The 12,868-nt window shown below is 38.3% G+C and overlaps 1 protein-coding gene across 1 annotated transcript in view; it reads left to right on the top strand.

Annotated features, from left to right (window-relative positions):
- Nucleotides 1-12,868, top strand: part of CTNNA3 (catenin alpha 3) — a 1,605,010-nt gene that overhangs the window by 998,815 nt on the left and 593,327 nt on the right. The window contains exon 9 of the mRNA XM_004617094.3: nucleotides 7,682-7,774. Coding sequence (XP_004617151.1) covers nucleotides 7,682-7,774 — 93 coding nt within the window. The remainder of the gene's footprint in view (nucleotides 1-7,681; nucleotides 7,775-12,868) is intronic.

Here is a 12,868-nt window from a genome sequence, read left to right as displayed (position 1 = left end):
TTTTTTTTTTTGCTTTTTGGGTCACACCCAACGATGCTCAGGGGTTACTCCTGGCTCTGCACTCAGAAATCACCCCTGGCGGTGCTCGGGGGACCATATGGGATTCTGGGAATCGAACCCGGGTCGGCCACGTGCAAGGCAAACGCCCTACCCGCTGTGCTATCGCTCCAGCCCCTCTGGGCAAATCTTTTCAACTCCACCATTCTTCCTGAACTAACATACGCCTCAGAGACCTGGGCCCTACAAGAGCAAGATGAGAACACTATTCAGGTATCCCAAGGAGGAATCAAAAGAGCTATGCTTGGAGTATCATGTTTCACTCAAGTGAGAGAAGGAATTCAGAGTTCCGACCTGCATGGATGATCAAGAATCAGGGACACTTTCTCGTTTGCCAAGGTGTTGAAAATCAGATGGGCCAGACATGCAATGTGATTTAGAGACGACTGCTGGACTAGAGCTGTTCTTCACTGGATTTCACGAGACTTCAAAAGATCTTGTGGCTGCCCACCTACAAGGTGTTCAAACTTCTTCGTCAAGACCCTAAATGAACAGTTTGAGGCTCTTCGTGTTCCTGGAGTGAGCAGATGCCATTGGGCTACAATAGCATGTGACAGGAACAAATGGAGACATTACTGGCACCCACTCAAGCAAATCGGTGAACAATGGGATGACAAGTGATACAAGTGAAACAAGGAATAATTCCTAAAAAAATTAGGAATCACTGGTAGATGCCATTGGACTTGAACTATACATTGATTTGAATTTTAAAATTTGTCACAAATTTGTAAAGAAATTTTGTTTCTATCACTGAAGTTTGGTTCAGTCATAAAATTAATTTTTAAGTTAAATTGTACAAAATGTTATTAAAGTATCTGCATACATTAATCTGATATTTTATTTTCTAGAAAGATTACCTAATGTAGGATAAGTCTCAGAAGTAGTTTAGATAGCTGTGAATAAAGGAAGTTATATAATCACTAATAACTGCGTAAAGGAATTTTACTTATTTTTGTTTTCTGGGCCACACCGTGCAGTGCTAAGGAATTACTTCTAGATTTGTGCTCAGGGATTACTCCTTGTGGGACTCAGGGAACTATATGTGGTGGTGGGGATCAAACCTGGATAGGTGCATGCAAGGCAATTGCCTTACAGTGCATTGGCTTCAGCCCAAAAGATGTTTATCATCACTAATCAAGCAAAATCATTTTATTTGTTTTGTATATTTGAAAGTTTTGTAAGACTTAAATCTGTGTCTCACATGGTTTCTATATTATGTTAGTCTTGGACTGGCTTGCAATGAGTCGCCATTCTGTCTTCCGGCAAAAGTCTGTGACGCTCCCTTGACCCGCCCTTCCGGACCCAGCCTGCTCTGCGGCCCTGAGCACCCCGCGCTTTGACTGCTGCCGGGTTGTGGGAAAGGGGCATGGCATAATCGGCAGGGAGCGTGGCCTAAGAAAAGTGGGCGTGGCCTCATCACCAGCGGCCAAAGCTCACGCAGCGGCAGATAGTTTCCTCGACATCCTATCCAAGACTAACATCCTAGCTATTCGCAAGCAGTAGGACAATAAAACACAAGACTTCACAGAAGGATTGAAAGAAACATCTCAGTAGGAGACCAGGTTCTACAACCGGCAAGTAAAAAGGCAACCACTATTAACTGAGCCCATCCACAATCTTTTTTCACAACAAAAGGAAACAGGGATACTCATCTTCAAGGGCCCTCTTTCATACCACAACAACAACATTAAGAAACAGCGAAAATCCCCAGTGCAAGCGAAGGACGATCAAAGGAGTCCGGAAACCTCAATGGGTGCTTCCTACAAACTTGACCTCTCTGATAAAGAATTCAGAGTTGAAATCCTCGACATGTTCAATGAACTCAATGCAAAGATAGACAACTTCAAGGAAGACCTGGCAGAAACAATACAACAGACAGCCGACAAAATACGGGAAGAAATGAGAGCAGAAATAAAAAACCTTCAAAAAGAAATGAAGGATTCGGTACATGAAATCAAAAACTCTCTGGCTGCCCTCAACAATAGGATGACTGCAGCCGAAGACAGAATCAGTATGCTTGAAGATGAGCTGCAAGAGGCCTACAGGCAACAACAAACCATGGCAAGAGACCTCAAAATAGCTCTAGCCAGAATCAGAGTCCTAGGGGATGATTTCAAGAGGAACAACATTAGAATCACTGGACTACCAGAACCACAGGGAGCCAACCCCAACGAAAAAGACACAGTCAAACAAATCATTGCGGAAAACTTCCCACAGCTGGGCAATGCGGGCATCCAGATTCAAGGCGCCTGAAGAGTGCCAGCTAAAAGAGATCCTAACAGAAAAACCCCAAGACATATCATAGTTACAATGATGGACATCGCTCAGAGAGACACAATGCTGCAAGCAGCAAGGTCCAAGAAGGAAATCACATACAAAGGAGCACCCCTTAGACTCACAGCAGATCTATCAGAGGAAACCCTCCAAGCTTGAAGGCAATGGTGGGATATAGTGAAAAAACTCAATGAAATCAATGCTTCACCAAGAATACTTTATCCGGCTAAACTCTCATTCAAACTAGAAGGAATCATACACTACTTTGGGGATAAACAACAGCTCAGGAACTTCATAGACTCAAAACCAAATCTAAAAGAAGCACTAAAGGGGCTATTGTAAGACAAGAACAACCCCTACAAGCACAACAAACCCTTGCACAAAAATGGTGCAAAATCCCATAACAATAATCTCACTTAATGTCAATGGTCTGAATTCACCAATTAAGAGACACAGACTGGCAAAATGGATTCAAAGACTGAACCCAACATTTTGCTGCCTGCAAGAAACACATCTGAATAGCCAGAACAAACACAGACTCAAAGTCATTGATGGAAAACAATCCTGCAAGCAAACAACTCCCTCAAGAAAGCTGGGGTGGTGTTACTAGTATCCGACAACATAGACTTCAGGTTAAAAAAGATTAGAAGGGATAGTGAAGGCCACTTTTTATTAATCACGGGATGTGTACATTAGGAAGAAATCACACTCCTAAATGTCTATGCACCCAATGAGGGACCAGCTAAATACCTACAACAGCTGCTAAGAGACCTTAAGAAGGACATCTCGAGCAACACAACAGTAGCTGGAGACTTCAACACCGCACTGTCTCCTCTGGAAAGATCAAGAAGATTAAAAATCACCAAGGAAATACTGGCTTTGAAGGAAGAAATAGAAGAGAGAGGGCTAATAGATCTATACAGGGCTTTATATCCCCCAAAAAAGGAATACACATTCTTTTCCAGTGCACATGGAACATTTTCTAGAATAGATCATGCGCTAGGCCACACAGCATACCTCAACAGAATCAAAAAGATAGACATTGTACCAGCTATCTTTTCAGACCATGATGCACTGAAGATAAAACTTAATCATGGACAGATGCAGAAAACCAAATCAAACACCTGGAAATTAAATAGCTCGATATTGAACAATGAGTGGGTCAGGAAGGAAATCAAGGAAGAAATCAAAAGGTACCTAGAAACAAATGAGAATGAAGACACGAGCTACCAGAACCTGTGGGACGCAGCTAAAGCTGTTTTAAGGGGAAAATTTATAGCTCTGCAAGCATATCTCAGGAAGGAAGAAAGGGCCCACATAAATAATTTGATCTCACAGCTCAACACCTTAGAAAAGGACCAACAAAAGGAGCCCAAACCAGGCAGAAGGAAAGAGATAATAAAACTTAGAGCAGAAATTAATGACATGGAAACCCAAAAGACAATCCAAAAAATCAATGAAACCAAGAGCTGGTTCTTCGTGAAAATAAACAAGATTGATAAACCACTAGCAAGACTCACAAAGAAAGAGAGAGAGAGAACCCTTATAAGCAGAATCAGAAACGAAAAGGGGGACATCACAACAGAAACCAATGAAATTCAAAAGATCATCAGAGACTACTGTGAAAATCTGTATGCCACGAAACAAGGGAACCTAGAAGAAATGGATAAATTCCTCGACTCCTATAATCTCCCAAGGCTGAACCAAGAAGACCTGGAGTACCTGAATAGTCCAATTAACATCAAGGAAATTGAAATGGTAATCAAAAGTCTTCCAAAAAACAAAAGCCCTGGTCCAGACGGATTCACTAGCGAATTCTTCCAAACATTTAAAGAGGACCTTTTGCCAGTCCTCAAGCTTTTCCAGGAAATTGAAGAAACAGAAACCCTCCCAAACAGTTTCTATGAGGCTCATATCTCCCTAATACCAAAGGCAGACAAAGACACCACAATAAAAGAAAACTAGAGGCCAATATCCCTGATGAACACAGATGCGAAGATCCTCAACAAAATATTAGCAAATAGAATTCAACAACTCATCAAAAAGATCATAAACCACGACCAAGTGGGATTCATCCTGGGGATGCAAGTATGGTTTAACATCCGGAAATCAATCAACAGAATCCATCATATCAACAAAAGAAAAGATAAAAATCATATAATCATATCAATAGATGCAGAGAAAGCATTTGACAAGATCAAGCATCCGTTTATGATGAAAACACTCGCCAAAATGGGTATAGAAGGGACCTTCCTCAATATAGTCAAAGCCATTTATCACAAGCCTATGGCAAGCATTGTCCTCAATGGGGAAAAACTAAGAGGCTTCCCTCTGAGAAGAGGGACGAGACAAAGAAGCCCACTCTCTCCACTTCTGTTCAATATAGTACTGGAAGTACTTGCAATAGCGATTAGGCAAGAAAAAGATATTAAGGGCATTCAGGTAGGAAAGGACGAAATCAAGGTTTCACTATTCGCAGATGATATGATACTATACCTAGGGAACCCTAAAACCTCTACCAAGAAACTCCTAGAAACAATAGAGTCGTATAGTAAAGTTGGAGGCTATAGAATCAATACCCAAAAGTCCATGGCTTTCCAATATGCAAATAATGAGAGAGAATAAAGTGACCTGAGAAAAGCAATCCCGTTCACAATTGCCCCTCAAAAAATCAAGTACCTCGGAATCAGCTTAACAAAGGAGGTAAAGAACTTGTATAATGAAAACTATAAAACACTACTTCAGGAAATAAAAGAGGACATGAGGAAATGGAAAGACATTCCCTGCTCATGGATTGGGAGAATTAATATTGTCAAAATGGCAATTCTCCCCAAAGCATTGTACAAATTCAATGTGATCCCTATAGGGATACCCTTGACATTCTTCAAAGAAATGGAGCAAGCGCTCCTGAAATTCATATGGAACAATAAGCCCCGACGAATAGCTAAAGCAATTCTTGGGAAAAAGAAAATGGGAGGAATCAACCTCCCCAACTTCCAACTCTACTACAAAGCGGTTGTCATTAAAACAGCATGGTATTGGAACAAAGGCAGAGCTGCAGACCAATGGAATAGGGTTGAATACTCTGACATACACCCCCAAATATATGATCATCTAATCTTTGATAAGGGAGAAAGAAATATGATGTGGAGCAAGGAAAGCATGTTTAACAAATTGTGCTGGCAAAACTGGACGCCTACATGCAAAAAAATGGGCTTAGACCTCCATCTATCACCATGCACAAAAATCAGATCAATATGGATTAAATACCTCAACATCAGACCAGAATCCCTAAGGTACATTGAAGATAAGGTTGGCAAAACCCTCTACGACATTGAAGCCAAAGGTATCTTCAAAGCTGACACGCCACTGGCCAAGCTAGTGAAAACAAAGATAAATAAATGGGACTATCTCAAACTAAGAAGCTTCTGCAACTCAAAAGAAACAGTGACCAAAATACAAAGACAATCTACAGAATGGGAAAGGATATTTATGCAGTACCCATCCGATAAAAGGGTTGATAACAAGGGTATACAATGCACTGGTTGAACTCCACAAGAAGAAAACTGCCGACTGGATCAAAAAATGGGGTGATGAAATGAACAGAATCTTTTCCAAAGAAGAAATCCGAATGGCTGAGAGGCACATGAGAAAATGTTCAACATCACTAATTATCAGGGAGATGCAGATCAAAACAACAATGAGATATCATCTCACACCACAGAGACTGGCCCACATCCCCAAAAGCAAAAGCAACTGGTGTTGGCGTGGATGTGGGGAGAAAGGGACTCTCCTTCACTGCTGGTGGGAATGCCGACTGGTTCAGCCCTTTTGAAAAACAATATGGACGATTCTCAAAAAGTTAGAAATTGAGCTCCCATTTGACCCAGCAATAGCACTCCTGGGAATATATCCCGGAGAGGCAAAAAGGTATAGTAGAGATGACATCTGCATTTCCATGTTCATTGCCGCTCTGTTTACTATAGCCACAATATGGAAAAAAACAGAGTACCCGAAAACAGATGATTGGCTAAAAAAACTCTGCTATATTTACACAATGGAATACTACGTAGCTGTCAGAAAACATGAAGTCATGAAATTTGCATATAAGTGGATCAACATGGAAAGTATCATGCTGAGTGAAATGAGTCAGAAAGAAAGAGACAGACATAGAAAGATCACACTCACTCATATGTGGAATATAAAGTAGCTGAGAGGTACAAGCTTACAATGTTGCGATTCCTGGCAGACATTTCTCTGGACTTAGTTACTAAAATGCTAAAATACAGAAATCCAAAACTATGCTGCTGCTAGTGCCGCCTCCTGACTTCATATCTCTTCATTCTCAGCAATGAAAAACAAATTACCAAATGCTTTCTTTTCAGCAGATCGACTTTATGGGGGAGACACTCCAAATCAATAATAGTGAAATTTTTTTGTTTAAATATCGAATGTAATCAAAGTAAAGTGAAAGTAAAGTGAAATTTACCAGTTACACATGCGGGGTGGGGAGCTGGGGAGGTGGGGGGAAGGGGGGAGGTATATCGTGATTCTTGGTGGTGCAATATGTGCACTGGTGAAGGGATGGGTGTTTGAGCATTGTATAACTGAGACTTTAACCTGAAAGCTTTGTAACTTTCCACATGGTGAATCAATAAAAGAATTTAAAAAAAAAGAAAAAGAAATAGACAGATTTGGTAATAGTACAAAAATTACCTGAAGTGGAGATGGGAGGGGGGACACAAACTGTTGGTTAAGGGAATAGAATGAAAAAGTATCTCAGTGTAAATTTCAAAAACAGTCATTTATTGCAGAAATTTTGGTGTCACTAATGTCACTAATGTTTGCATCAAATTTGACTCTTTGAACATCAGTGTCCATAACGTTGTAATAGGACATTGTGACCAGGAAGCATTTAATTATCTTTTATTTGTCTATTTTTGTATACTCGTTACTGAATAAAGCATGAACAAATGTATCATTATGTTTGGTGTATCTTAGCCATTTATGGTAGAACTCTGGGGGACAATAAACCAATTACTAAGTTAAAGTAAACTGCAGTTATGAGTTCCCAAGAAACTATTTTCATTCAATTCATAGAGGAAACTTTTTGACAGATGAATATAAAATCATAACAGCTTCTTATGGGATTGATGTTGATATCAGTTATGTAGGGTTTTCTGATTCACTCAAAAATCTTCTTATAAAAATGAAAAGAAATTTCTTCCTTTTTTTTCTTGTTTTAATAACTTCCCTAAGCTATTCTTACTGATCTAGGACAACAAATGTTACTGTACTTCCTTGTCCTTGAAGCCTGAAATGATTTTCATTGTTTTGTATTATATTTAAGGTGGCAAATCTTGCTTGTTCCATGTCAACAAATGAAGACGGGATTAAAATTATCCAAACTGCAGCCAATCATCTGGAAACCTTATGTCCACAGGTATGATAACTACTTTTTTCATCTTTATCAACTATACAAATTTTGTGTACAGATGTCTATGTAGTAAGATATATTTAATACTTCAGAATTGTATCCATATAAAAATATTTAAAATTATATATTAAATACAAAAGACTAAATCATCAAAAGATGATTATTTATTCTTTGATATTTATAGTTGTTTTTTGCTTAGCACCTGATTTTATAACATTCCCTAAAAGACTGTCTCAGAATCTTATGAGAGAACTCTATAGATTGAAATCAAAGCAAAGCACTTTTTGGAAAAGGTTTGATTTATTTCAGTCATTTAAAAATTTTGAAATATCAAATAGTGATGTATAAGTAACCTTTCTTATCAATTTACATTTGTAATATATTTTTTTAAAGTGAGAAATCACTTCTGTGTACAACTCAAATGATTTTTAAAAAATCTGATGAGTAACACATTAATTCCAGTTGACCAGTAGTATTGTCTTAGAAAACATATAAGGGCAATATTTAACATCTTGTTTTGTTTGAAAATAAGCAACAAATAATAGATCATTACTTCCTAGACAATATCACAAATATTCTAAGGATATAAAATATAACAATGATTTGAGACTAATTTTCTGAATGACTGTGGAGACTCTAATTTTTCTTAACTCAGAATAAATTCTTGAGTTCTCCCTTGAGAAAACATAAGGTAGATAACTTCTTTGAGATTAATTTTGATTAACAAGTGAAAATTGGGGGGAGGATTGGATCAATAGGACCTAAACCCTTGCATTACTGTCAGTTTTCTTTAGAACCCTACAGGAATAGAATACTGCAATAAGGTCTGTAAGTGACCAAGTCATTTAGGCTCTTCTCTATAGTCTATGAGAATTCTCATTTCTCTATGTTATAGTAAAAGAATCCTTGTGATACTTATTGTCTAATGATGCTAATAATTGTTTTCCATTTTATTGCAAGTCCTATTAAAGTCACCAAAAATAACTATCTTGCATCTGTACATTTCCCTCCATCTAATTGGTCAGCACCTTATGCTTTTGTCACTGTTCTCTTTTTCTTGGATTACAGGAATGTCACTCATTATGGTTTCTATGATTATACTCAGAGCATATAAATTAAACTTTTAAGTTGTTTATCAAGTTATTTTCCTTAGCATTTTACTCAGAATAAGACAGTTATGAATGTCTTCTACTTTATTTCCAACCCAACCCTATATAGACATATATATATATATATCTCAACCAAATATATACCAATACCACTGTATTACTTTCATCCCGCTGTTCATTGTTTTGCTTGAGTGGGCATCAGTAATGTCTCCATTTGTCCTAGCCCTGAGATTTTAGCAGCCTCTTTTCAGTTGTCCTTCCCAACAGTGCCGCATTAGAGTCTCTTTCAGGGTCAGGGGAATGTCACCCATCATTGTTACTGTTTTGGGCATATCAAATATGCCACGGTAAGCTTGCCAGGCTCTGCCATGTGGGAAGTATGCTCTTGGAGCTTGCTGGGTTCTCCAAGAGGGAGAACTAGACAAGAAGAGTCACGTGCTTCCGGGAGCTTTGTTTTATAGTCTCTGGATCTTGGACAGTTGATGGAATTACACAAACCGCGGGGGGGGGGGGCAGTTCCTGGGTGTGGCTGCCTAGCTACTTGAAAATAGGGGATCTGGGTGGAGGAGGCCCAGTTCTGATTTGAGCAGGCTTGGAGATCTCAGCCCTGGGTCCCTCACACCTGGGTTCCTCTGCCAGTTCCTTCATGTGTGAGGCTCATCTGAGCGTGTGGAGAGTGGCCCTGAGCATGACTGTGGCTGGGTTTCGGAAGTCTTTGGCTGCCGGGGCTCTGCTAGGGGCTGAGAAGGAAATGCAACCCTCCCCCCTCTGAGGGACCTGGTGAAGACAGCCAGGTGCGGGGGCAGGAGACTCGCGCACCTGGAGACGTTACTGGCTCCCACTTGAGCAAATTGATGAACAATGGGATGACAGTGACAGTGACATATGGAATTGGAGGAGATCTTGAGTGAGAAATAAAAAGATAATCTGACTCTTTTGCAGAGTATGAAAAAATAAAGTAAGGGATTAGACAATTCCCAGTGGAAAGAACCCTGAGATAAGGTCAATAGAACTGTGATCTAGGGGCTGGAGCAATAGCACAACGGGGATGGTGTTTATCTTGCATGTGGCTGACCCAGGTTCGATTCCCAGCATTCCATATGGTCCCCTGAGCAATGCCAGGAATAATTCCTGAGTGCAGAGCCAGGAGTGACCCCTGTGCATTGCTGGGTGTGACCCAAAAAGCAAAAAAAAAAAAAAAAAAAAAAAACCCAAAAACTGTGATCTAGTCTAGTTGTATACTAAATTCAGATAAAGAGCTAATATATAAGATATTATAAATATCAATATATAATACATATTATATATCAAATAAAAATATCTATGTACTTATAGATAAAATATAATTTTATATGAAGTTTTAATACAAATAAATTTAATATATGCATTAAATATAAACATATTTTATGCACAAAAAATATATATGTACAGACATACATATATATTTTTTGTTTTATCCCTTAGATCTCCATTTATAGGCTTTTCTGTTTCTAGAATACATGAAGATCTTTCTCTTTAGAGGGAGTTTTCGTATGATGATGTCCCGGTGCTCTTTTTCCATGTTGACATGTAGACAGAATCTTTTATGCTCAATTTATGAAAAGAGCTCAAAGACTAATCAGTCTTTTCAAGTTATCCTTTCAGTTAAATCTTATCATGTCACAATAACCATATTTATATGTTTTAAAGTTTATACAACACCAAAAATTATAAACTATATAATTTTATCTAATGTTTTCATAAGATAAAATTTTATCTTATGTTTTATCTTATGTTTTCATAAGATAAAATTTAGAATGGTGATTACTTAGCTTTCCTTATTCATTATTTATAACCCTGTTCTTGTACTACAAGAATGAGACTTCTACTAGTGGTGTACATTGACCTGAAATTGACCAAGCAAATTTCAGTACTCTACTAGTTGATTTGTTATAAAAATAGTGTTTGGGGCTGGAACAATAGCACAGTAGGTAGGGCGTTTGCCTTGCACTCAGCCAACCTGGGTCCGATTTCCAGCATCCCATATGGTCCCCCGAGCACCACCAGGAGTAATTTCTGAGTGCATGAGCCAGGAGTAACCCCTGTGCATCGCCAAATGTGACCCAAAATGCAAAAATAAAAAAAATAGTGTTTTCAAACATTCAATTAAAATTAAGAAGGCAATGAAACACATGCTAAAAAATTATCACAATAAATTAGAATATTCTACACTATGGATTAAACCTAAATATCCAGGTGAAATATAACATTTATAAATTTTTCACTCAGTATTGAGCACTATAAAGAAAATTGCAAAGATAGAGAATGAAAGAAATATAGTTAAGCAAAAGTTTAGCCCCCAAAAGGCTGATATATTCTAGTTGATAGCAATCACAATTTAAGTCAACAGAATCATATAGTTAACAGATAAATATGACATTTTATTCATTAAATACAGCAATGTTTTGAACTTATTTTCGCCACTTGTATATTTAAATTTGAGATAATGTGTTTCTATACACTTTATTCTGAAATTATGACAGCACACCTCCAATGCCCCTTTATTATTATGTGTATACTTATGTATAAGTTCTACTTACTAATAGATATTTAAACAAAATACATAATTTAGATCCACTTATTTTACTTCCAGTAGTTTGTAGTACAGTTATATGTGTGCATATGCACAAAGATCTATGAGTAATCTATGTTGTTGTTTTCCAAAAAAAATTTAATCTTTTAAATTGCATCACCGTGAGATATGTAGTTGTAAATCTGTTCACGATCGGGTTTTAGTCATACAATGATCCAACACTCATCCTCTAGGCCTCCCCCATTTCCCACTGCCAATGACCCCAGTTTCCCTCCTGCCACCCTTTCTCCCCAGCCTGACTTTATGGCTCTATGGCAGTATCTTTTTTCCACTTCCCCTCACACCATCCCCCCATGTATGTTGTTCATTAGAAGGGGTGCTTCCAAGTGGTGCCTGGAAGCCATGCCTGATAGTAACTCAGCTTGCTGTGTGATCTAAGTGATTTAATATTGAGACACATTAATCCTTTGCATGGCTTAGTGACTGAAAATTCATACTTGACAGTATTCAGGATCTAGCAGTTTTATACCCAGAGGTACCTGGGGGGTCATGTGGTACCAGAGATCAAACTCAAGTTCTCACATACATGGCAGTCATATGACCTCCAGACTTCAGCCTTTGAGCTGTCTCGTTGGCCCTGAAAAAGGTTTTTATTTACCTTTACCTATGATGGAAAAAGCGAAAATTAACAAGCAAATTTTGAAAGCACTGTATCACTGTAGTTCCATTGTTCATCAGTTTGCTCGAGCGGGCACCAGTAACATGTCCATTGTAAGACTTGTTACTGTTTTTGGCATATTGAATATACCACGGGTAGCTTGCCAGGCTCTGCCGTGTGGGCGGGATAGTCTCAGTAGCTTGCCAAGCTCTCTGAATGGGATGGAGGAATCAAACCCAGGTCGGCCATATGCAAGGCAAATGCCCTACACACTGTGCTGTCACTCCAGTCCAAAAGCTATAAGTGAAAAATGAGTAATTTTAGTTTTGTGTATATATTATCCTACTTCTTAAAATAGGAGATTCACTGACATGTGTTCATGTATTCAAAATTTTTTTTCCAGAGTTTCTTATGAAAGTATTAATAAAGTTTGCCTTCAGAAATTGAATGGGAATGAGGACAAAAAACAAATAATAATATATTTACACTCTATTTTATTTCTTTTAGTACTTTGACTTAAATCAATAATTGATATTTGAGCAACAAATAAACAAAGCCCAATCAATTAAAAAGCGGATTCTGTATCTATTCTGTAGTGAGTCATGTTGATGAAACACCAGGGCAGGAGTTGCAGGTTATTAAATATGACTGAATTCACTCAGGTTTTAGTGTGTTGGAACATCCTGGTTCTTACAGTTCCTGAAGAAATACAACTATAACACTCTGTGTAGTTGTATGTGTTATACTTTTAAGAAGAGTTG

This window comes from Sorex araneus, chromosome 5 (genome assembly GCF_027595985.1).
Source record: "Sorex araneus isolate mSorAra2 chromosome 5, mSorAra2.pri, whole genome shotgun sequence".
Lineage (NCBI taxonomy): Eukaryota > Metazoa > Chordata > Mammalia > Eulipotyphla > Soricidae > Sorex > Sorex araneus.
Note: the sequence above shows the minus strand (reverse complement) of the source record. Positions and strands in the feature narration are given on the sequence as shown.